Raw genomic sequence first — 26,031 nt, 5'->3', positions numbered from 1 at the left:
AGGAAATATCAGTTTACATTTCCAAACATTCATTTTGCCATTAATTGTAATAATCCAGTGAGATTTTTGTTTGCACAAGAAGTCTGACAGCAGACAGTGCTCCACACAGAGATCTGATCATCATCATCAGTCTGTCTGGAATGACATGAAGAAACCGAACAAACTGAGACAGACTAAATCTAGAAGAACTGTGGCAACGGCTCCAAGATGCTTTAAGAAACCTACCTGCAAAGCTACCTGAAAAACTATGCGCAAGTGCACTGAGGGCAAAAGCTGCTTTAAACGCAAAAGATGGTCACACCAAAAGTGATTTAATTTAGTTAATAGAAGTTAATTGATAAAGAAAATCTGTTTATGATCGTCTATTTATTAAATCTTGCTGCAATGGCACCACCATGTCCAAAAACTCATCGTATCATGCAGTCACACACCAGATGTGCCTCTTCCCATAAACAGACTTTATTTCCAAAAAATAGCCCCTACAACAGGGTAGCAGGAGGGAGAGGAAGGATCATTTATACAGACTTTACAGATAAAACACTCACTTGGCTGTTCTTAAAATCTCACTGTAAATAGAGACAATATTTCAACCACAATCTAAACCATCCCTATATAGCCCAGACAGATCAGAGTGACAGTAGTTAAGTGAGAATAGGATGTCCAGTTCTGGCTCAGAAAACTGGAAATAAGCAGAACATGAATGATTTGATGAAGCGTTTTATACCTGAAACAGAATCAAAATCTAAAGAAATTCAAGGTATTTCATTTACGTCTTTAAGGGTGAATAAAAGCAATAGTAGTCCAGATGTAAAGAACATGATGTGTAGTGTGTTATAGAAAATGAACACCAACAAAACAAACAAATAAACCGAAAAACCACCAATTAAAATTAACAAATATAAATGACAGTATTGCACCAAGCTGGCAAACTAGTCGGCCATGAAAGGAAACAGTCAGCACACTAGGACACTTCTAGAAGACTTTTGACGTCTTGCCATGCAGACGCATCCAGTATCTGTATCAGCTTTGCCGTTACATTACATCTGAATGCTATGACTTTGCAGAAATAGAGATATCAGGAAAGAAAACTAATTACAGGAATCTGGAATGTGGTCAAAATAAGGTGTCTACCTTTATGCATTTGACAGACAATGTGAAAGACCCTTGACTGACAGATGCTGACATTGTCAACTTCATCTACATTTCCAGACGCTTAAAAATTCCTTCATTAATTTGGGCTTTCTTAAAGGGTAAAATAACGTTCTTGAGGAAGTGCGGGTAGTGCTCTAGTGTTACTAGTCTGGACAAGCCCCATTAAAACTGGGTGGAAATTATTTTTTGTCAGAACGCTCTGATAAAAAAAAAGAAAAAAAGAACACAAACAGATCAGATGTAACTTTGGTAATTAAGCAAGGAAACTTATTCAGAGAAGAATGTAAATTAACCCTGTGTTAAATAATGTGTCCATTTGTTTCGTATAATAAGTGAATGAGCATGTAACTGCCTCTCTCTCAGTAAAGCGTGATGAATCTCTTTCTCACAGATATCCTCCCATGCATAGCAGCAACAGCACGTGAACAGTCAGCAGGTAGAGTGACACCAGCAGAGGGGTTCGCTGACGAGAGCAGAAGGCAACTCGCAGCATCCGCAGTAGCCCAGGTCCACCACTACGAGTCTAAGGTAAAAAAGAAGATACATCTAAAAAATATATCCTATATATAATTAGATTTAAAAAAAAACTCAGGCTTTAATAATAAAATAATACATTAAATCAGAAATTTGATTTGTATTAGCATGTTTATGCGTGTTAAAACAACGGCATTGAGGGGTTGTGTTTACCCGTGTAACGGCGCCCTCTGGAGGCTCAATAAGTACAGCCGTCTCTGACATCATGGCTTCAGATGCTGTCTGCCACTCCCCCTGTGTATAGCTGTAAATGAAGAAGCGAAATTGTAATATTTAGTTTTTAAATGTGAAAAGTGAGGCATGAAATATGTGAATAAAAACTGCAGTTGGTCCGTATGCAGTGGGCCCAAATGTTACGTAGTTCAGAGTAAAGCTCCAGATGATTTGGTTTGATATTTTGTATGTAAAACAATGACATGACAATTTATGTGTCTTGTATTCTATATTTCACACTAAACTAGTCTGCAGCAATAACGCCCAGAGCCAGGGGCAGTGAGTTAATCTTAATCTGAGATAAGTGTCAAACCGTTTGAGGTGATCCTGTGCAGCGATGAGCTGCTCCTCTACTCGGAGTCTCTGTTCTGACTCCTCATCCAGCCTGAAAGAAACACACACACAGTTGAAGAGTTACTGTACAGCATAGGTATTATACAATACAATAGCCATTGATTAAAAAAGGAAATTGATAAGACTGATAGGAAAATAGACCAAACAGAGAAGAAAATCAATTTTATTACAGTGTTCAAACACGTGTTGTACATATCACATGCTTAATTCCTTTCAAATACAGTATTAGTAGCTATTAGCTGGAGTATTATCTACAACTGCTATCAATGCAGTTTGTGGCACAGGTGCTAAAGAGATTGACAGCATGCAACTGTGGATCAGTATAATTAATGATAAGACTAAACTTGGCAGCATTACCTTCTTTGGAGTTCAATGCACTCAGCTTTAAAGCCCTCGTTGTGCTCTAGAGGGCCACCAGGGGCAGCGTCTACTGCAAGGCTTCCCTAAGAGACAAAGAAAATAGTATTGAATGCCTCATACACTAAAGACAATGAAAAAGATCAAGGACTTCTCAGATTTATACTTAAACATACAGTGGTGTTCAACAGACATACAAGGCGTATTAATGAACAGGAGTACAGTGAAAAGAATAAAATTAGAATAGCACAAAACAAGGCAGATCGATTAACGGAAAACAACATTCCTAGGTTGCTTTCAGTGTCTCATATTTGAAAATGAGACTAGAGCTTTTTACCTGTCTTTGTGTGTGCTCAAGCCGTAATTTTGATGACTCTGCTTCCTCCAGCATGGCAGTAAGCTGGCGAACCTGTTGGTCCCTTTCTGAGAGGGTGGTCAGGGTCTGCTGCTTCAAGAGCTCGGCCTGGCCCTGCCAGTCCATCCTCTCAAGTCTATACATGGAAAACATTTGTAAGAAATAGTAAGAAACCGTGTTTTTCACTTTCGGTGAAGTTAGAAACTATGGTCCCTAAGTCTACTAACACTTTCGGCTAACTTCTTTGAAGCTGTCTGAACAGTCGTTTTACCACACCAATATAACTGGACAGAATAAACTACGAAAGGGACCAGACTTCCGACAGTCAGAAGCATGGCTCTAAAAGACTATCACCAAAATGGCAGAGGGCAATAAAGTCACAAGTTAAGTCTCACCTGAGCATTTCCAGTTCTTGCTTATATCTGTCCATCTGTGCATCTCTATGCCTCATCTCTGCCATGATCTTTTCCTCTTGCTCCCCTGCCCTTCTTCTCTCATCCTCCAGGGCCTGAGTAAGCCTGGATAGTTCACCTGATCCAAGTCGATCCAATTCAGACCGCTGCAAGTGCAGCTGTTCCAACTGAGGTGCAATTAACAGGTTGCAAATGTTATTAGAAGAAGGCAGGATGCAAAAACTAAGACATAGGTGGTAACATTTTAGTATAGGGACTAATTCTCACTATTAACTAGTTGCTTATTAGCATACCTATTATTAACATATTGGCTGCTTATTAGTACTTATAAAGCACATAATCTGTATGACCATATTCTATATCCCTAATCCTACCCAATACCTAAACTTAACAACTACCTTACTATTTATTAATAAGCAGCAAATGAGGAGTTTATTGAGGCAAAAGTCATAGTTAATGGTTTGTTAATAGCGAGAATTGGACCTTAAAATAAAATGTGACCACTTAGGTTTCCAATAAATGATCAAGTAATTAATAACATACCATTCTTTCTCTGTCATTTTGCAGTGCTGACAGGGCATTTTTTAGGCTCCACACTTCTCCTTTGGAGCCACTTGGAGGAGAAGCTGGGTGACCCGTTCGGTTTATCTCATCTAAACGGAGACGCTGCTCCTTGGCCTCATTGACAGCCTGATCTCTTGCATCCTGCAGAGAGGTCATGGCTTGACCAAAAGACTGATTCTGAGCTCGAAGCTGAGAGGCTGCTTCCCTCTCCTCCAGAAGCTGCTGCTCCATCATCAACAGGTCCCGTGCCAACTCTGCAACCCTTTCCTCTGCCGTTTCAGCTTCAGTGCGCAGAACACCACCTTCCCAGCGCAGCTCCTTCAACTCTTTGCTGTGGACTGCCTGGGTCTCCTTCTCCAATTCCAAGGTCTCCTCCAAGGTGACGATGCGCTTTCTAGCAGCTTGGAGCTGTTCCCTCAGCTTCTCTACCTCGGCCCCTGGTGCATCTTGCTTATCGGCTCTAACAATCCCTTCACTGGCTTGGCTCAAGATCTCCTGCTCCAATGGAGGTACCTTTCCTTGTGCAACATCTTTTACAAGAGCCCGAATTTGGCTCTCAAGATCTTCTTTCTCTCTCTCCAGGAAACTGATGCGCTCTACTTGGGTAATAAGAATCTGCTTGTGCTGGGAGTCCTTCATAGCAAGAACCTGGTTCAGGTCATTTCTGTAGCCATGAAGTTGGGCAGCCAGTTTGGCATTCTCAGCATTGAGGTCATCCCGCTGTGACAACAAGGCTCGAATCTCCTCCTTTAAACTGTTGTTTTCACCTGCAGCCTCTTGGATCAGACTGTCCTTGTCCATCATAACCTGAGAGAACATGAGACCAAGGACGAATCAGAATTTAAAAAGATAGGCTACTTTATACAAATTAATTAATGCAAATTAGTTTATATTTTAAGAATATAATCTATTTAGAGCAACATTACCTGGAGATGTCTTTCCTCTAGCTGCTTGTATTGGCTGAGCACTCTGTCTCTGTCATCCTGCAGGGAGCCCATAGCCTTGGTAAAGGACTCAAGTTGAGCTCTGCTCTGGAAGGTGTCCTCCTCAGCCTTACGAAGCCTTTCTTCTAAACTACGCAACTCCTCTCTCTTCTTCTCCAGCTCTTTCTCTGCCATCTCGGCCCTTCCATCTGCATCCTTCCTAGCCTCCTCTACAGCCTAAAAGAAGAGAAAGAGTATATATCATTTTATGGTATTAAATTCCCTACAATGAGATTAATGAATATGCATGTGTTTGTTTCAGAAACTTTATTTTCAGAATATTAAGTACCTGTGTCACAGCTTGCTCCTTCTCACCAAGGAGCTCCATTTCCCTCTTCTCCTTCTCATCCAATGCTGCCTGAAGATTGTCAGTAAGGTTCTTTGAAGATGCCAGGTCTGTTTCCAGTTGCTCCAGCCTCAAGCATAGTCTCCTTTCTTCTGTCTCCCTTTCTTTGATCACTGCACGTGCCTCATTAGCATCACTCTGAAGCTTGTCTACTGCTTCTTCTAAAGCTTTGGTCCGGTGCCGTAGTCCCTCTGCCTCTGTCTCCAGGGTAGTCAGCTGGGAACTAGTTTGGGTCAGATTGGTCTCTACCAGAGCGAGGTTCTGCTGCAGATCCCCTCTTTCTTTCTCAAGAGCTGCAAAGCTTTCATTATGTTTCTTTTCTGCCTCAGACAGCTCTAGCTGTAGGTTCTCTTCCGCCTTTTGCATTCTGCAAACATACAGAAATTCATTATTTAAAATTTACTTTAAGTTGAAGTAAAATTTCCAGAAATTAATAAAACTTTTTTTTACAAAAAAATAAAAAATACAAAAGAGAAAACAAACCTTTCCAATAAACTCTGCAGCTCCTCTTTTTGGGTGGTCTCCCTCTGGAGTTGCTCAGCAAGTTCTTTAGCACGGGTCTCAGCCTCCCGAACATCAGCCTCCTTTTCTCGTAACTCGCTATGAAAACGACTCTCCCATTGCTTGGCTTCATCCAGCACTCGATCACGGTCATCCTGCAGGGATGACATGGAGCGCGAAAAGGCTGCTAACCGAGCAAGTGCTTCATCCAGACGTGCCTGCATTTCCTGGGCATGCCTGTCTGCGGCCTCAGCAATACGCCTTGCCTTAAGAGTTGCCTCTTCCTCCCTCTCCCGCTCCCGGTAAGACTTCTCCAGTCTTAATTCCATCTGTTTAAGCTCGGCTCCAAGGCGATACCTGACTTCATCCAGGGTACGCTCCGCATCTGCCTTCAACTCGGCCTCTTTGCACTGTACCATTTGTTCAGCAGCTATTTTGTCTGCTTGGGCCTGCTTTGCTTCTTCCAGCACCATGTCCAGTTTCCCTTTACATGTTGAAAGTTCAGATGCAATACTTGTTCGGTCTTGCATAATCTTTGCAATCTCCAAGCGTGCTTCCTCAAGTTCTGCACTCACCTCATCTCTCTCCAAAGTCAATGACTTAACATCTTTACTCAGTTCACTTATTCTTTCCTGGTACTCAATCCAGTCTTTCTGTAGCTGACGAACTTCCATTTGCTTCTCCCTCAGCAGTTCCTCAAGTTGACGTGTCCTGTTTTGACTACCTTCTTTAAACCTCTGTGCTGACATCAACTTCTGCTCCAGCTCTCTTTGTTTGCCTGCCTCAGCCTCTGCCTCTGCTCTCTCTCGTTGTGCCTGCCTCATGTCCTCTTCCATCCTGGCTGCCCGGTCCCTCTCACTTGCCACCTCAGCCTCCAGCTCAGCCCGCTCTCTCTCCAGTTTCTCCAATTCCCTCTGCATGTCTGTGAGGCGATCACGACTGTCAGATGCCTCTTGCTGGTAGCTTGCAATGCTGCCATTGAGCTGAGCCAGCTGGTTCATTAACCGCTCCTCCAGGTCATCCCTTTCAGTCTCCAGGCTAGTGCAAAGTTCTTGCAGTTGGGTCTCTTTCGTAGAGAGCTCTTCCTTCTGGAGCCGCTCTCTTTCTGAAGACTCCTGAAGTTGCTGATTGAGGGAAGCAAGCTCTGCATTCAGCGTTGACTCTTGCTTGTTTCTGGATTCCATGTGATATTCAAGAGTAGCTTCAAGTTCCCTTATCTTATTCTCTGCTGTTTTGAGAGAGGTTTCCAGTTCCTTGAGCCTCACCTCTGTTTGAGCAGTCATCTCAACATTTGCTTGCACCTCTTGTTCAAGAGCAGTACCGATGGATTCCAATGGCTTAGTGGGATTGGCCTCTGGGGGAATACTATCACTCTGGTACTCTTGAATTTCGATTAAATCAGGACTTCTCTGCTGTGTGACAATTTTAACCTCATTAATGGTTTCCACGGAGCATGTGTCCAGGTTCTCACTGCCCTTTTTGTCACTGTCCTCAGCCAAACGCTGTCTCAACTCATCAGCTTCATGCTCCAAAGAGTTCTTTTCATCCATAACAATATTATAATTTGTTTTCAAGGTCTCAAGCTCTTGTTTGACTCTCTCAAGCTCTTGTTTCAGCTCAGTATCTGTATGTTTGGTCAATTTCTTCTCTTCCTGCTCCCTGAGCCTTTCATTCTCCTCCTCCAGATCCATAATCTTCTGATGCTTAACCTTGGCAAACTTTCTCATTTTTTCTTTCACAACATCCACCTCCTTCATAGCTTCCTCAGCTAGCCTCTCAGCCTCTTGTCTGGCTGCCTCATGAGCTCGTGCCTTGGCTGCTAACTCCTGCCTCTCTTGTCGAGCAGCTTCAAGCACTCGTCTCACTCGTTCAGCCTCATCACTTACATTTTCATATGACTTGAGGAGGGATTCATACTCTTCTTTCATGCTTTGCACCTTTTCTTCCAGCTGTCTGCACACTTGTTTGGATTCCTCTTTGGCACTCTCAGCCTGACGTTTACATGCATCCTTCTCATTCAAAACACCCTCCATGGCAAGTTTAAGGCTCTCACATGAGGCATGCAGACTCTGGTTTTCCAACAAAGTTCGATCCACCTCTTCAATTAACTTCTCCCTCTCTTCTCTTGACTTGTTCAGCTCCACGTCTATTAACTCCAGTTTCTGTTGTAGCTCAAATTTGATCTTCTCAGCAGCGGTCTGTTCCTCCTTTAGCACCTGTTTCTCTTTGAGCGCCGCCTTACGTGACACAAGAGCAGCCTGCAGTTTGCGTTGAAGCTGTTGGAGTTTGGCACTATTATCCTTCTCGTCTTCCTCACGTTGTGGCATTTCTGCTTCCAGTTTTTGAACCTTATCTTGCTCAGCTTTAAGCCATTCTTGTAGGGAAGCAATCCTCTGATCTTTCTCCAGTACAGTTTCCTGCATCTTAAGTAAAAGGGAACTTTGTTCACTAAGCTGTTGGCTTAAATCAACAATCTCATCAGTCTTGTTTTTAAGAAATTGTTTAAATTCTTCCACTTCTGACTGAAGTGCTTTGATTGGGGACTCAGCATCTGAGATGCTTCTTTTAGCTGCTTCCCAAGCCTCATCCACCTCCGCTTTCAGCTTCTCTGCATTAGCTTCGGCTCTCTGACATTTCTCCCCAAGAGCCTCCATTTCCTCAGTGAGAGCATCGATCTGCCTCTCGTTTTCTCTCAAGGCTTCAAGTTCTTTGCAAAGCTCTTTGAATTTGCTATCAGTGAGTGATTGAGAGGATTGGCTCTCTTGTAGGCGCACCTCAAATTCTGCACGAGCAGCCTGCTCAACTCTTAATTCCTCCTGGAGAGCATTTATAATGTCCTCATGATCTTTTACCATGGGCTGTTGAGATTGCTCACCAGGTTTATGTTGTTGTGTCTCAGTCTCAGCTGAAGTAAAATCCACCCAGTCCTCTTGAACCCAATCATTTGTCTCTGGTTTCTCTAGATTTTGTGTAGCAGACCCAACATTCCTCTCCACATTCACACTCACCACTTTATTTGTATCATTCTTTGATTCTAGCAGACCCTCAAGCTCCACAATACGATTCAACAACGCAGTTTTTTCTCTCTCTTCAGTTTGGAGGCGTTCAAAAAGCTCACTGTACTCCTCTTTCTGTTGTTTCATCTGCTCAAGATGATGGCGATCTTTCTCTTGAGCTTTCACAACAGCGTCCTCATGAGCATCAGTAGCTTCCTGAAGCTTTTTATGCAATATTTCAATGTCAGATTCCATGGACGCTATTTGTGAAAGAAGCCTATTTTTGTCCTCAGCCATCTGTGACATTTGTTGTTCATTTAGTTGTACATACCGCTCAGTCAAATGTTCTATTTCTGCACGTGACTCAGTCAATGCATGATCTTGGTTACTGATTTTTTGTTTCAGACTTATTAAGGTCTCTTCTTTTATATTTAAGTCATCTCTGGTCTCTTGCAACAAAACATCAAGTCTCTGTATTTCTTTCTCTTTGTCCTTAATTTCATTTTTGAACTGAAGAGTTATTTCCTCATTACCATCCCTTTCCTTTTCTTCCCTGCTCTCAGCCTCCTTTTCAAAGTCTGCAATTTTTTTAATCAATTCTTTCCGCTGTATCAGAGCTGCCTGCAGCTTTCTCTTGACCTGTTCTCCATCTTTCTTCACGGCAGCCATTTGAGTATTCAAGTCATCATTCTCCTTTCGTAAAGCAACAAGCTCCTCACATTCTGCTGTTTTATCCTCTATGATTTTCTGCTGGTCATCCCTGACACTCTCAAGTTCATGTATTTGCTCTTTTAGCTTTTTGACTTCACTGGATACTGCAAACTTTTCCTCTCCAGCCTGGAGTAGTTTGGCAGTCATGCTTTCATTGAGTTCCATCATCTCCTGGTCTTTCTGTGAAAGACACTTTTGTAGACCTTCCAGCTCAGCAGTCCTGTCAATGAGAGCAGCTTTTGCCATATCAGCCTCCTGAGAGACCTGCACTAACCTGCCCTCCATGTCCACAAACTTCTGCTCTAGTTCGGAGGAAGTGAGCTCTCTGTCCTCTAGTTGAGCAGCAAGCATTCTAGCTTGTCCTTCTTGTTCAACAAGTCTTTGATGGACTTCATCAAGGCTTGCCTGTAAGGCTTTCATCTTATCATCTTTAGAGAAAACCTCTTCCTGCAAGTTTTCAAACTGCTCAGCAACATTTTGCCTATCTATTTTTTCTTGCTCAAACATTGCCTTAACTTCAATCAGCTCTTTCTCGTATATATTTGCCTTGGACTGAACCTCATTTTTGGAATCTGTAAGTGACTTCAATGCTTCCTCCAGCTGGAAGACTCTCTCCTGTGATTGTAAAGCTGTGTCTTTCAACTGCTGAAGCTCTCCCAGAAGTTCACTATATCTTTTCTGAATCTCTTCTGCTAAGACCTGTGCAAAAGCCTGACCAGTGCTTGAATCTGTATTTAGCAGACCTCCCTCCTGTTGGCCAAGACGTACCTGTACAGTTTCATGGATAACTAAAGATGGTGATTCAGCTATGCAGCTAGTTGATGCAACATGCTCTTCGCAGGTCTCTTCCCAAGATTGTGTGGATAAGCGTAATGAGGCAAAGTCCTGAATTTGGGGCACCCACTCTTGAGTCCCATCTTGGTTGACTGCCTCCAGAAGAGTCCAGCTACTATGAGCCACCTCTGAGTCACTGCTTGTCACCATCTCATCCGAGGAGGTACCCTTTGATTCTCCAGGAGACTCAGGCTGGGGTGCTATAAGCTCAGGGCTACTCTCATTGCCAGCAGAGACAGACAGAACAGATGTGTCAACTGCCACAAGTGTTGTCTCTTCCTCTTGTGTGCCCTCAAGAACCTCAGATAGAGCTGTAGAGTTGTCGTGCAACCCAGCGATGTCCTCTCTGCTTGGGCTGTCGGCACTTTCCTCCTCTGGAATAGTTTTGCCTGTAGAGAGTGACAGTTTTTCTTTGAGAGCAAAGAGTTCCCTTTCTCTGTCTGCAAGCTGCTGCTCCAGAAACAGTATCTGATCTGACTGAAATTTGTTTTCTGAACTATGTCCATCTCCACTGTTATCTGAGGGTAGCATTTGTGAGAAGAAAAAAAAATCATGAGACAACCATGTGAAAATCATCAAATAACTAAAAATTAAACATGAAAGATGCATCATGTAAAAACAAAAAAAACAAACATTGTTTCAAGAATAAATCCGAAAAAAACTTCCTGTTTTTGTTTTGTGTTTTGACTGGGGGAACAGGTCTTTCTGGTTGTCCTAACTAATATCTTAACATTACAAACAAGTTTACAAACCACAGCGGTAAAGGGCATGTTCTCCACTAGAAAGCAAGGCTATTATGGAAGAACATGGGACTGCTGTCACTGAAAGAAACACTGCAGTTCAAAGTACATTCAGCTACACAAGGGCAAACATTAGACTCACCCTGGTGTGTCCTGTCCAAATCTCTCACAGACAGGTCAGTCACATGATCACGTAATGACTCACCAGTAACCTAGGAAAGACAGGCCCCAGTTACAACAAACACTATGCTTACACTAATGCATGCTTATTGAGAGTGCACTGGTCAATTGAATTGCCACCATAACTGCAGGTATTTCAATGCTATTACAAACCATACCTTTATTAATACTTAATAACTGTGCCCTTATATGTGGGGGCCAGTAATAGAACAAAAAAAATTATGAAAGTGAAGAGGATTATATCTCTGACCCGATAAGTTGTGAGACAAACCGTCTAGGCATTTATGTCACCTTGCGTCTGTCGCACCAGACACAGCTTATGCTATATACTAAATGAGTTTGCCATAGCAGACGCACTGCCCTCAACAAGTACATCTTGTTCTGTGCACCAACTCCATTGCATTCATAACTTTTTTTGTCTTTGTCATTAGGTGCAAATATTATCTGATCATGAAAAGTAACAGCAGAGCTCTGTACAACAATCCATACAACTTTAAGTATCATTCATGTCCATAGCATATATAATGCAGGACAGATTTAATACCAAGAACCCCCAAGTACCTTTTTTTGAATACCTAACACCTAAGTATGAGCGAAGTATTTCCTTAGCTCTTATTAATTGCATTCAAAAAAACACTCAAAAGTTCTACTGTACTGAAAAACAAATAACAAGAATAAATATTTATCAGTGTCATCTGTTGTATTTTGCAAAGCAATGTTTAAATCTCCGACATATTTTTGCAATCCACCTACCTGAACAGTGAGAAGTTTTTGCTCCAGTTCCTGTATCCTAGCAACTGCTTCCTCTCTCTCAGCTGTGCTCTTATCCAGTTGACCTAGAGCATCAGGTGTGTTAAGACAATTACTTTTTGATCACAGTACAAACAATTTGCCCTACATTGTGGCATTGTTTGATAAAACGCTTCCAAGGACAGTTTACTGAAACCACAAAACTGCTTTGAACTTTGTTCTCCTGGGCTGTTTACCTTGCAGAGATTGAAGAGTAAGTGTGATCTGGGACATGCATGCTTGACTCTCTTGCTGTTCGTCTGTAAGGTTGCTCAGCCGAGCTTCTAGAGCAGGTAACACCTCTAAGAACTGTGCAGGGTCAGTAGGAATGGATATTTCCACCTCTGCCTCCCCAGCAGTTGTCAAATTCTGAATCCCTCTCCAAAGTTTCTCCAGTGCATCCTTGGCTTGCAGTCCTGCTTTCTGTTCTTCTTTATTGGCATCCAGTGTCTCTCTTAAGGACTCAAACTCGTTTTGCATCTGTTCTAAGCGATCTCTTTCACTCTTAGATTCTTCTTCCCTTGCTCTCTCCACTTCATTGAGCTTCTCCTGAAGATGATGAAGCTCTTCCATGCGGCTTGCCACCTCCACCTCTAGCTTCTTTGTCATTTCCTCTTTCTGGTTCTCAGCGACTTCCAGACAGGCTTGCAAGTTGGCCAGCTCTGTCTCAAACCTTATTTGTCTCTCTTGTAACGTCTCCAGACTTTCTCTCTCCTCAGCTGAAAGTTCTTCTCTCAATTCATCCAACTCTGTGGTCTTTTTCAGTAACTCAGCATTGAGAGCACTGATGGTCTGCTCTTTTTCACTTTCTGTGGTTTCCAATCTGGCTTCTAGAGATACTTTCATGCTGGTCAGCTCTGCCTCGAAGCTAGCCTCTCTCTCTTTAAATTTCGCCAGCATTTCGTTCTTCTCTCTTTCTTCAGATTCAAGTTTTGCTCTCATTTCAACCAACTCTGCTGTCTTTTTCAGTAACTCAGCATTGAGAGAACTGATGTTCTGGTCTCTTTCATTTTCTGAAGTTTCTAATCTAGTTTCTAGAGATACTTTCAAGTTGGTAAGCTCTGCCTCAAAGGTACTCTCTCTCTCTTTCATTTTCTCCAGCATTTCTTCCTTCTCTCTTTGCCCAGATTCAAGTTTTTCTCTTTTTTCATCCACCTCTGCTGTCTTTTTCAGTAACTCGGCATTGAGAGAACTGATGTTCTGGTCTCTTTCATTTTCTGAAGTTTCTAATCTGGCTTCTAGAGATACTTTCATGTTGGTAAGCTCTGCCTCAAAGCTAGTCTCTCTCTCTTTCATTCTCTCCAGAATTTCTTCATTCTCTCTTTCCTCAGATTCAAGATTTGCTCTCATCTCATCCAACTCTGCTGTCTTTTTCAGTAACTCGGCATTGAGAGAACTGATGTTCTGGTCTCTTTCATTTTCTGAAGTTTCTAATCTGGCTTCTAGAGATACTTTCATGTTGGTCAGCTCTGCCTCAAAGTTAGTCTCTCTCTCTTTCATTCTCTCCAGAATTTCTTCATTCTCTCTTTCCTCAGATTCAAGCTTTGCTCTCATCTCATCCACCTCTGCTGTTTTTTTCAGTAACTCAGCATTGAGCGCACTGATGTTCTGGTCTCTTTCATTTTCTAATGTTTCCAATCTAGTTTCTAGAGATACTTTCATGTTGGTCAGCTCTGCCTCAAAGCTAGTCTCTCTCTCTTTCATTCTCTCCAGCATTTCTTCCTTCTCTCTTTCCCCAGATTCAAGCTTTGCTCTCATCTCATCCAACTCTGTGGTCTTTTTCAGCAATTCAGCATTAAGCTGTGTGACATTGATGCTGAGTGTACTGATGGTCTGCTCTCTCTCACTCTCTGATGTCTCCAATCTGGCTTCTAGACATACTTTCATTTTGGCCAGCTCAGCCTCAAAGGCATTTTCTTTATCTTTCAATTTCTCCAGCGTTTCTTCTTTCTCTCTTTCAGCAGATTCAAGTTTTGCTCTCGTTTCATCCATCTCTGTGGTCTTTTTCAGTAACTCATAATTGTCAGTTATTTCACTTTAATGGCAATGAAAAGAACCTATTCATTGCCATTAAAGTAAAATTACTGAACCTACACACATAGGAGCCTGATAAAAAATGCTTATTTTAGAAGAAAATAAAGCCTACATAGTAACAAAAAAAGAATAAAACTAAACAAATTTGTAATACTAAGCAATAAATTAATCATAAAATTAAATACCTTCATAAATTATAAACATACTGGGTAACAAGGTTTTGAATTTAACCTAAATTAAGCTAAAACTCAGTAGGGGATAGTTTGGGCCCTAATGTTGCTTTTATAGTTACCGATAAACTTTTATTGTTTATAATCATCCAGTTATTTTTATTTTTTTACAGTAACTTGGTAACAGGATTGAATACATGAGCTTGACAAATGCAGTCAACCCTATAATCGGTGAAAGAACAGAGAGAATGGATGAGAATTTTCACTTGTCTTACCATCAGCCTATACAGAGTGTCAAATGATGTTACTTTGTGGGAGGTCACAAATCTAAGAAATGTTTTATTTTTTCAATTGGGGGAAATCATGCTGTACAAGACTTTAATGCAAAATGTGGGACAGAGCTCAATTATATTTAGTCATTTTAGATTAGGAAACACTATCTATTCACTATTAACTAGTTGTTTATTACAATGCATATTACTAGTATTTTTAGTACTCATAAAGCACATAGTAATGCCTTATTCTGCACAACCATATTCTAGACCCTACCCAATACCTAAACATAACTACAACAACAACTACCTTACTTACTGACAATAAGTAAGTCAAGTAGGAGTTTATTGAGGGAAAACTCTTAGTTAATAGTGAATATATGTTCCCTAATCTAAAGTGTTACCAAAATATCAAAGTGGGCTCTCTTTGTGGAACATAAAAATTCAAACACACCTGCTGTAAATCAGGGTCATTTGAGACCTGCGTGAGATTAAGGAGTTCCTGCTCATGTTTGAGGATTTGTTCTTGAAATCGCACATCTTTGTCCTTCACCACAGCCTGCAGAATTCGCACCTGGATGACGTGAGAGGTCTGAGATTAGTTTATTACAGAAATAAAACAGTACCTGCAAAAGAACTGACCATCATATGACACATTTAAAGATTTGAACGACATAAGCACTTATTCATGTGCTTGAATAATTTGACCTGTGAACATACCTGCTCTGCATGACCTTCCTCTCTCACACGCTGTTCGGCCTCCCAGAGCAGATGTTGGAGGGTCTTGTTAGCGGACTCTGCCTGGCTGAGCTTTTCTTTCAGCTGCTGGAGTTCCTCCTCCACTCCTGGAGCCATTTGGAAGGAGCTCTCTGAATTCTAAAAAAAAAAAAAACAGTTCATTATCATACTGCCGTACTGAAAAGTTGAATGAATTTGGCAATCGCCCATATATAGATGAACAATAGAATACACCACTAATTATATTAAGCCATCCAAGACCACTTCTTGCTTAAAATAACACAAATATGTCAGCTTGTCTCTTTACCTGACTGCTGTTCAATGCTTCTTGTCCTTTCAGCTCATGGAGCTGTTTGTTCAGGGCAGCCATCTTGGCTTTGGCCTGCAGTTTAAGCTTTGTAAACTTGACTTCTGCCTGTTCTTTCTCTTCCTGTATGAGAACAAACACAGTCACAAATGCAAAAATCAAGCTTCAGACCTGCTGACATTCATGGTCTACTTGTTTGTTCTTTTCTCATTATGCAAGTCCACACCTTGAGCTGTTTTTCAGTGCTGGCGAGCTGGCTGTCCTTCTCTCGAATCAGCTCCTTCAGCTGAACCACCAGCTGTTCGGTCTGGGCCAGCCTCTCCAGGACCTCTTCTGAGGTCCCCGAGCCCTCCAGGGATGCTTCAGCATCAGGCTGGGACTGAGGCACCGGACCATCCTGCTCCAAAGACAACATTCCAAAATTATAGAGGGCTCTGTAGATGGTTAATCACTCCCCCCCAACCGCATGTTAATATTATATCGACTTGAATATTAAATTCACCCTATTTTTCAAATGCGTGTTTAGATCTTATTGTGAACAATTCATCCATGTATGCGTTTCATTCAACACAATCTCATGGCAATTCATAACTATATTATGTTTTGGCGAATTGCAAATCGATTGCAAGCTCTCATTATTTTTGAGTGCAACGCCCACATCTCAAAATCCAATCAACAACCGATGAATAGAACCAAGTTAGCACCCTACATTTTTTATTTTTTGTTAACCCCTTACACTCAGATATGTCACAATATGGAAGCTATTTCCATTTCATTACAACTTTAATATCAACTGGTGTTAAATTAGCACTGTTCTTGTTTGTCTATGCTTGTCTTATTCTCAAGGCCCATTCACACTAAGAATGATTACTGTAAAGATAACTATATTAGCATAATGCATAATAACAGCCTGTTTATTGTAAGCATTCGCTGCATTTTTGTCGTCTGCCATTTTAAATGCTCAAGCTCTTTATAGTAGGATGGATTTTGATTGTTTTTTATCTTTCATCAGCTGGAAAAAAATAATTCTGAAAGTGATTCCAATGATATCGTCGTCTGTGCTGTTTTTGTTATAGGCCTAGTTGTTTTATAGACTCTGCTATTCTTTTAAATTTAGATTGACTAAATATTTATTGTTATAGTTATTGTCTTTGGAGTGAACGGGCCTTTAGTGACCCATTTTAAGATGGTAAACGGCTTGTAAACTAACTCATAAATCTGTAAATAAGTACTTAAATGTGGGCTATTATCAGATCTTTCAGCTCTTGTAATAAGTTACTATAATTATTCGGGTAATTGCAATGTCCATGTGTGTGTTCCACAAAGTTTCTTGGCATTTAACCAAAATATCACTCCAAGGATAGTTCAGATTTTGTCTACTCACCTGGAAGTCTCCATCGGAGCGTTCCTCACCCGAGAGCTCCTGGAGGACAGAAGACACCCCTTGGGTCAGCCGGCTAAACATGGCTGACCTGCATGTAAAGATATGCAATAAAATGTTAGTGCACAGTTTGAGTGTTTTTTATCAAGCTCTACTGACACAAGTAAAGATAAACCAGAATCATATAAAGTCAGATAAAGACTGCAATAACAACAGATATAGACTTCCCATCTGGCCAAATTCACACCTATGCACAACAACATCAATAGTTTAAAATGTAACCAATACATTACAACAGATTTAATGAAAATTTAAATTTTAGTGTTTCATGAGGGCAGACCTTTGGTGAAACTTGACCACTCAAGCTAAAAAGCCCATTTGGCTCTCCAGATCCCATATCAGGCAACCAACAACTAGTAATACAATGGAATACAACCATGGGAATTATTCAAATCAAATTCACATTTCACATGAAAGCACCTTTGAAATACCATATGGCCTCTCTAAATTAAATGGCACTCACTATTAATTTACAGTTTGGCATTCAGTTTATATAAATATAACAGTTCTGTTCTGCATCACGCCTCTATTGCATTACACCACATTAATAAATCAAATGCATATATTGCATAAAGGAAAAGATCTTACAGTCTGGTTAGTCTATATACTTGTTGTAATTCTCACAGATTATGAGGGGACAAAGACTGTAAGTAACGTTACATCACATGCATAACTCAAAATACATAATGCATAACTAGAACACTTGATGAGCTCAAGTCTGTTACGCAATGTGTGTCCCCTGTACTGACAATAACTACAGAGGTCGTGAACGCCTGTATAACAGTAACAATCTCTCTCTATATTTCCTGATAATAAATAACCACCTTTGACAGAGCCATAAAGCGGAGAAAAACGAACAGAACCGAACAACGCCGAAACATAGAAACTGACGACTGCGGCTGCGTCGCTTTCATTTTGTCTACACAACAGCAAAGATTATTGAGCGACTCTTCTTCCTTGCGTTTTAAAGTCGATTGGTATAAGAACAAATGGTCGAGACACATAAAGGTATGACTTTTATTTATTTATATTTGTTATAAACTGGCATTATTAAAGCCCAATGAGCGACAGTAATGAGCGCAAGCTGTAACTGGGCTTGTGCTGATGACTCGTAAACAACTCTATCGATATTTATAAACGTACTTGTGTTTGTGCATGTCAGCGGCTGGATACATTTAGAGGCATCTTGTTAATGTTATTAAAGCATGAAACTGACCTGAGTAATCGGCGCAGGGAAGAGCTGCGTGGTTTATTTGATCAATTTCGTCTCCAGGATTTTAGAGCCACATCACCAAACATCCCGGAAACAGAAACGCAGCGCTGTGATTGGACCGCGCAAGGGAGCGTGTGAAAACTACTAGTGACTCTGTGAGCCGCATGACTTTACACCAAGGGACCGTCCACAAAAATAAAACGTAGAAGCAAAATAAAGTAGGCATGGTCGTTTGCAAGAGATAATAGTAACCAGTTACAACAATTATTTTAGGTTTGGAGTTACATCATGGTTCAAAACAGAATGGGACGACATGATTTAAAGCTTAACATGATTATTAATTATGGAAAACAGTTAGGACGCAGTATTGTTCTTCTGGCACACTACATCACAGTGTTTGTAAGCTTTGTATCTCGCTCGGTGAACTGTTTTGCCGAAGTGATCAAGTGGACATCAGTGTTTGCCAGATACACGGTAGCGGCATTTGATTCTATCCATAGGAGCCTACATTGGTGGACCAGAAGACGCAGTGGGACATCCATAGAGACGCTCTTCAGCAGCGAAACGGAGTCAGACTGATGAAGGACATAAAGTTCTTATGAACTCATAGATGTTCCTGGATCCTTAAACGGGTTTATAGACTCCAAGGAGAACAATATCAATGCATTAGTACATGCAGAATTTTGTAGTGTTTCTGTACTACTCAAGTTGTATGTTGCCATCTTGAGTTTTTGTTCATTTCAAAGGGCTCATGAAAGCACTTAGGTCTAGAGGTTAAGGAAGAGTCCACCACTGTTATAACCACACCTGATAGACTGAAGACTGAACACAACACCTGTTTTACAGGTCTAAACCAGTATTTTACCGGAAGGAAACAATGAAGAAAAGTTGGTTAAGTTCATAGTAGCTGGTTTTGCCTTGCAGTTAATCCTAAAGTGTTGTATTTACCCTAGCAATTTTTACCCTAGCATTCCATATCCACTGAATGTAGTTTAGCAGTCAAGGAGAAGAGCCAAATCACTACCATTAGCACAGATGTATATTTTGCCTGATTTATTTTATTTCATGTCTGTGGTTGGAGCAAATGTACAGCATGTTGGGTAAAAGAATAGCCATAAATAATGATAGTAAAATAAATCCTGAAACAAGAGGGAATTTGTATCATTAGTTGCAGGGGAAACACTAATCGTCATAATTTGTGTGTGGTAACGTGAACCAACTCAGCTCCAACATATGATCTATTTCACATTTCTGGGTTTCTCAGAAGTGAGCAGTGCTATTGTAGCATCGCTGATAAACCATTAGTTTTATTTTACTTTTATATTTTCTGCTTCATTTCAGGTCATGTTTATTAATTTCAAGTAATAATAATGTTTATATATATATATATATATAGTTTTAGTTAATGATAACAACTCTGAGTTTAGTAAACTTCTATAGTGGTGAATGAGAGACTACAGCAAATATGATTTCTGCATTCCCATTTGCTCCAGTAGCAAAAGAACGAATTCACAATAGGGTTTACATGATTTTTTATTTATTGTTGGATTAACAACACTCACAGCTATTTTTATTTATATAGTGCTGATTTACAATGGTAGTAACTATGAAAACACGTCATCACAGACTGTGAAAAGGGTCCATTGAAGTTTTCCTATGGGCAGATTGTGACTGTGTGCCAGTACCCCATAGTCTGAAGCAAGCTTTGAATATTGTCTATATTATTACTTATCCAAAACATCATACTGACTGTTAAAGTGTTGAAATGTCTCTGTAATGGAACTCTCTGGAATCACAAGTAATTTCTTTACGTTTGATGTCTATACTAATCTTAATACCTCCTAATCTGTATCTTAAAACACTGTGTTCTGAGAATGAAGTTCTGTCATGATCAACAAAATGCATTTTTAGAAACTTTCCAGAGAAGATGGAACAGATCTAGCAAGATTCACTTCGTTTAAGCCTATGAGAAAAGAGAAATAGACAGCATTTTGGATCTCTGAATGTTTTAATAGGCTTAATTTCTTGAGAACTCAAACTATATCATCTCAAAGGACGCATTTCGTTCATGTTATAACGACTATATGTTAGCTTTTGAATGATATCAACTATTACTATCTTATATAAATCGTGTAATATGGATGTGATGTGTGTAATTTGACAATCAAATGGTAACAAACTGAAAAAAGTTTTTTTCATGTGAAGAATGTTCTTAACTGCATTATTTGGAATCAGCAAGATTGTGAATATCAATACGTAATTATTGTAAAGGCTTGTATGAAAATGTATGAAAAAAATATATCTGCTGAAGCTTGTTACTTTGGCATAAGAGGACTCAAAATTGTGACATGGCTACTAACATGTATTCATATGAATATTTATCAGCTAACAGTTTGAAAATAAATTTAGAAACAACTTGCATATGAGAAATGCTGATGCAGTTGCATCTGTTCGCAGGCCGTCACATGGGAACGTTTGTCAGCATGTCCCCCAAGCTCACATGCAATTACCAATGGCCATCCCAGCCATGGCCATCCGTAAGCCTCACATACACAGTATATATAAAATATAGCTTTTAATCAATTAGTATTTTATGCTGTTGTTGCATAAAGCTATTTGATGAAGTTTACTACTGTTACTATTTTTGGATGTCAGTTTTCACAACACTTTTTATATGTGCTTTATATTTTGATTACAGCAAATTGTATAACAGTGGTTGTTTTGTTACATCTGACATTGACATCTTTACTGTGTATCATAAATTGTTAAAGTGTAATATTTTCATAATGATCATTTTAATTTTCCATTCGTTTTTTTTACATTTTGAATTTATTTTTATCCATGATTACACATTTAATCATTTATAAGTGACACAAATTTGCCCCCATATTATTGAGGCCTGCATTATAGAAATATCAAAGTGTTTTTTTTTTTTTTTATCTTGGAAATAAAGATAAATCTTTACGAAAATGTATGAAAAAAATATATCTGCTGAAGCTTGTTACTTTGGCATAAGAGGACTCAAAATTGTGACATGGCTACTAACATGTATTCATATGAATATTTATCAGCTAACAGTTTGAAAATAAATTTAGAAACAACTTGCATATGAGAAATGCTGATGCAGTTGCATCTGTTCGCAGGCCGTCACATGGGAACGTTTGTCAGCATGTCCCCCAAGCTCACATGCAATTACCAATGGCCATCCCAGCCATGGCCATCCGTAAGCCTCACATACACAGTGAGCTGGATTAGTCGCAGTTAATATCAATAAGATAAAGTTGGTGAGGCGTGTCTGATCCCAGGCCAGTACAAAAGCCTCTCGAGGGTGCCCACCTCTCTCTTAGGTCCCAGTGTCGTGTGTCTGTGAGAAGCGAAACGCTCGCCTGCACAGCAGACCAGTTGGGCTTCCTGACAGATTAGCTCCAGTCTTGCTCGCCAAAACAAATCAGTTCTCAGTTCAGTGATGGGGAATTCAACGGGCTGCACCGTGGACGACCTGCAGGCTGTTGAAATGCATCTGTGGTATAAGAAGTTCATGACTGAGTCTCCATCTGGTCAGCTCACGCTGCACGAGTTCAAACAGTTCCTCGGGCTCAGAGGTCTGGATCCAGAGGCCAATGCCTACATCGAGCAGATGTTCCGCACTTTTGACATGAACAAGGTGAGTGAAAGACAAGTTCATTCTAAGGGAATAATAACAGTGGCTAAGGATCCCTCTAAATCATTCTGCTTTCAAAGACAGTTTCAGCATAGCTGGAGTATTTGAAGTTTCGGTTTTTATTAAAACACTGGTTATAATATGCAGACTCATTGCATTCTGTTACATCAGACTTGAAACTATGTTTGCTAATTTGATGTCAGACTGATTTATGCTGAATCTCTTTATTATTTCTAAGAAATTATTCTAATTTCTTTCAATAGCAGTCATGCACCAATATATTGGTCGAAAAATTCACCAATATGTGACCATTATGAGCTTATCATCAGCTTTGGTTGATAGCTATATACTGTTTAAAAGTTTGGGGTCAGTATGATTTTTATTTTTTTTCCCAAAGAAATTAATACTTTTTGCCAGCAAAGATGCATTAACTGATCAAAAAGACAGGAAAGATTTTCACAATGTTATAAAAGATTTCTATTTAAAATAAATGCTGCTGGGGGGGGATCACAATTTGTAAAACTGTAAAATATACTAAATATAGAAAACAATTTAAAATTGTAATTCACATTATTTAACTTGTATTTCACAATATTACTGATTATTATATCTTGATCAAATAAATGCAATCTTGGTGAATATTAAGATACTTTAAAAAAATCTTACAGACCCCAAACTTTTGAATAGTAAGCAAAATTTTGAATGGTATATATATATATATATATATATATATATATATATATAAAATATAGCTTTTAATCAATTAGTATTTTATGCTGTTGTTGCATAAAGCTATTTGATGAAGTTTACTACTGTTACTATTTTTGGATGTCAGTTTTCACAACACTTTTTATATGTGCTTTATATTTTGATTACAGCAAATTGTATAACAGTGGTTGTTTTGTTACATCTGACATTGACATCTTTACTGTGTATCATAAATTGTTAAAGTGTAATATTTTCATAATGATCATTTTAATTTTCCATTCGTTTTTTTTACATTTTGAATTTATTTTTATCCATGATTACACATTTAATCATTTATAAGTGACACAAATTTGCCCCCATATTATTGAGGCCTGCATTATAGAAATATCAAAGTGTTTTTTTTTTTTTTTTATCTTGGAAATAAAGATAAATCTTTACTAATGTTAAGCTTTCCAGACTTTTACCCACTACTAATACCAGTAAAAGCATGTCTGATCAATTACTCATCAATACAACTATGCAATCTAGAATATCCATATATCTCTACATTAACACACCTCAGCATTGCCCATGACCTTCTCCCTGACACTGCCCTAGACAGCTGGAATCTGTGTCACAAAAGAGAGGTAACATTTGGAGGAAAGCGTGTTGACCTGAGGATTATGTCTGCGACAAGCGGCTGGTGTCTGTGTCTCAGACGCAGACCTTGGAATTGGCAGTAATCCTCCAGAGGGCACCCTCATCACCCCGATCATGATCCTCAACACCTCCATCACCTAAATAAGAGAACAATGACATCCAGCTGCTTTAGGATTCATTACGGACTAATGTGGGAACACATACTTAATATAAAACATTTTGCAACTTATTGAATATAAAACAGATAGTTCCAGATGTGGATGCTGCTTGGCAGACGGATCTCAAAGGTCACTTCTCTTTCATCAAACTTGGTTCCAGATGTATTTTAATCATTTCCTCATCACATAATCTTTAGATAAAAGTTCTAAGCCATAATAGATCAGACATAAAACAGTACATATGAAGTGTACTACATCAATCACAATGGTCTCAAGTGTTTAAAATGAATTGTTTCTGAAATGCGTTTGTCTCTTTTGCAGGACGGTTATATAGACTTCATGGAGTATGTGGCCGCTCTCAGTCTTGTAATGAGAGGCAAGATGGAGCACAAACTGCGCTGGTATTTCAGACTTTATGATGTTGATGGCAACGGCTGCATAGACAGACACGAGCTCCTCAATATCATAAAGGTAGGAATAACTGCACTAGATGGCTATGAAAAGAAAAGGTAAATTCATAATAAAAATGGTTTCTTTTACATTAGGCCATCCGTGCCATAAATGGAAGTGAGTCGCAGGAATTGAGTGCTGAGGAGTTCACAAACCGAGTGTTTGATAGGATCGACATCAATGGAGATGGTGAGTGCAAAAACAATTGGAATAAGATTCTAATCTTAAGAACCATATTCAATCTTTAAAAGAGTATGATAATGATTTGCCTGTCCATAATCGCTAACCGTTCTCCATTCAACAGGGTAGCTGTCGCTGGAGGAGTTTGTAGCAGGGGCACGTAGTGATGAAGAATTTATGGAGGTGATGATGAAGAGTTCAGATCTTTCGCACATTGTGGCCATGATTCATAACCGGAGACACAGCGTCTAAGAGACAGTCCACATTCAGATATGCCACGCACGGTTCTCCCTTAGAGTCTCTTGATCAGAAAACAAGAGCAACACTCAACTGTCTAATTCTGAAAGCACTTTAAAGCACAGTCACTTCAAACAGAGCTAAAGGGGCCAAGAAACGAAATTGGTGTGGGACGTCCCACAACTGTTTCCCAAAAACAGCCTTCTTGCTAAGCAGAAAGAGGCTTCATAAACGCTCGCCTGCACAGCAGACCAGTTGGGCTTCCTGACAGATTAGCTCCAGTCTTGCTCGCCAAAACAAATCAGTTCTCAGTTCAGTGATGGGGAATTCAACGGGCTGCACCGTGGACGACCTGCAGGCTGTTGAAATGCATCTGTGGTATAAGAAGTTCATGACTGAGTGTCCATCTGGTCAGCTCACGCTGCACGAGTTCAAACAGTTCTTCGGGCTCAGAGGTCTGGATCCAGAGGCCAATGCCTACATCGAGCAGATGTTCCGCACTTTTGACATGAACAAGGTGAGTGAAAGACAAGTTCATTCTAAGGGAATAATAACAGTGGCTAAGGATCCCTCTAAATCATTCTGCTTTCAAAGACAGTTTCAGCATAGCTGGAGTATTTGAAGTTTCGGTTTTTATTAAAACACTGGTTATAATATGCAGACTCATTGCATTCTGTTACATCAGACTTGAAACTATGTTTGCTAATTTGATGTCAGACTGATTTATGCTGAATCTCTTTATTATTTCTAAGAAATTATTCTAATTTCTTTCAATAGCAGTCATGCACCAATATATTGGTCGAAAAATTCACCAATATGTGACCATTATGAGCTTATCATCAGCTTTGGTTGATAGCTATATACTGTTTAAAAGTTTGGGGTCAGTATGATTTTTATTTTTTTTCCCAAAGAAATTAATACTTTTTGCCAGCAAAGATGCATTAACTGATCAAAAAGACAGGAAAGATTTTCACAATGTTATAAAAGATTTCTATTTAAAATAAATGCTGCTGGGGGGGGATCACAATTTGTAAAACTGTAAAATATACTAAATATAGAAAACAATTTAAAATTGTAATTCACATTATTTAACTTGTATTTCACAATATTACTGATTATTATATCTTGATCAAATAAATGCAATCTTGGTGAATATTAAGATACTTTAAAAAAATCTTACAGACCCCAAACTTTTGAATAGTAAGCAAAATTTTGAATGGTGAGCAAAGCTCAGATCATACTTACCGTGTTGTCTGGCTCTATATTTAAAGCGCTATATTTGGCATGTCAGCTTTTATAAACAGTGACTCGTGTTAATACAATGAATAATGAGCTTATCTATGAGATTAAGATTTACAGATTGTTGAACAGGTTTGAGATTGTATTATAGAAACCAATCCCATTCACGTGCAGTAACAACCGTTTTATTTCTCCAAGCCAAAACATGCTTTCATAATTGGGTCCCAGTGGGATTTTCGGCACAAAAACGGTTTCATGATGCTACTCTTATCTTGATACAAGATTCCCAGCATGTATTTCAGATATGTTCAGCTTAATTCTCCGATTTAATGAGTATGTCATTACCTCTGTGTTAAAGTCAACACGCTTCATCAAGCTAAATCTCTTCACTTTTCAAGGAAATCAATAATAGGAAAATAGATCAAAATAAATAAATAAATACAACAAATTAAACAGAAAATTATAACCCAATTGGTAAATAATGGTGTAAAAATAAGCTTTAAATTTTATGTTGGCTTTTTTTTTTTTTTTGCATATGTGTGTGTGTGTGTGTGTGCGTGTG

At 39.5% G+C, this 26,031-nt stretch overlaps 2 protein-coding genes, 1 long non-coding RNA gene and 1 pseudogene across 4 annotated transcripts in view; 2 read left to right on the top strand and 2 right to left on the bottom strand.

Annotated features, from left to right (window-relative positions):
* Positions 1–1,341: 1,341 nt before the first annotated feature.
* Positions 1,342–19,234, bottom strand: LOC107755883 (golgin subfamily B member 1-like). The gene is made up of 19 exons (XM_016572843.1): positions 18,201–19,234; positions 16,928–17,015; positions 15,770–15,940; positions 15,544–15,666; positions 15,219–15,374; positions 14,957–15,072; positions 12,220–14,057; positions 11,987–12,069; positions 11,196–11,265; positions 5,755–10,831; positions 5,215–5,638; positions 4,869–5,102; positions 3,922–4,749; positions 3,361–3,545; positions 2,948–3,101; positions 2,611–2,696; positions 2,213–2,284; positions 1,840–1,930; positions 1,342–1,675 (listed from the first exon to the last, which is right to left on the bottom strand). The coding sequence occupies exons 2-19, from the start codon at positions 17,006–17,008 to the stop codon at positions 1,538–1,540; spliced, it is 9,927 nt and encodes a 3,308-aa protein (XP_016428329.1). The 5' UTR covers positions 17,009–17,015; positions 18,201–19,234; the 3' UTR covers positions 1,342–1,537.
* A 1,967-nt stretch (positions 19,235–21,201) lies between these two features.
* On the top strand, positions 21,202–24,454 carry LOC107755894 (guanylyl cyclase-activating protein 1-like; annotated as a pseudogene).
* LOC107755899 (uncharacterized) overlaps positions 22,636–26,031 on the bottom strand; it is a 7,130-nt gene continuing 3,734 nt past the window's right edge. For both annotated transcript variants that reach the window (XR_001641745.1, XR_001641746.1), the window contains one exon: positions 22,636–23,271. This is a non-coding gene — a long non-coding RNA (uncharacterized LOC107755899). The remainder of the gene's footprint in view (positions 23,272–26,031) is intronic.
* Positions 24,470–26,031, top strand: part of LOC107755893 (guanylyl cyclase-activating protein 1-like) — a 3,749-nt gene continuing 2,187 nt past the window's right edge. The window contains 1 exon segment of the mRNA XM_016572853.1: positions 24,470–24,747. Coding sequence (XP_016428339.1) covers positions 24,550–24,747 — 198 coding nt within the window. The 5' untranslated portion in view covers positions 24,470–24,549.

This window comes from Sinocyclocheilus rhinocerous, unplaced genomic scaffold (genome assembly GCF_001515625.1).
Source record: "Sinocyclocheilus rhinocerous isolate Xijiao unplaced genomic scaffold, SAMN03320098_v1.1 scaffold412, whole genome shotgun sequence".
Taxonomy (NCBI): domain Eukaryota; kingdom Metazoa; phylum Chordata; class Actinopteri; order Cypriniformes; family Cyprinidae; genus Sinocyclocheilus; species Sinocyclocheilus rhinocerous.
The sequence above is the reverse complement of the archived record's forward strand: the minus strand, read 5'-3'. Positions and strand labels throughout refer to the sequence as shown.

What these genes read in the sequence shown, in the direction of transcription:
- LOC107755883 (XM_016572843.1), bottom strand. Translation starts at nt 17,008, where the DNA reads ATGTTTAGCCGGCTGACCCAAGGGGTGTCTTCTGTCCTCCAGGAGCTC. An exon ending in AAGCATTGAACAGCAGTCAG is followed by an intron (nt 15,375 to 15,543) that starts GTAAAGAGACAA and finishes TTTTTTTTTTAG; the next exon opens with AATTCAGAGAGCTCCTTCCA. An exon ending in GCACAGGATCACCTCAAACG is followed by an intron (nt 1,931 to 2,212) that starts GTTTGACACTTA and finishes CTTCATTTACAG; the next exon opens with CTATACACAGGGGGAGTGGC.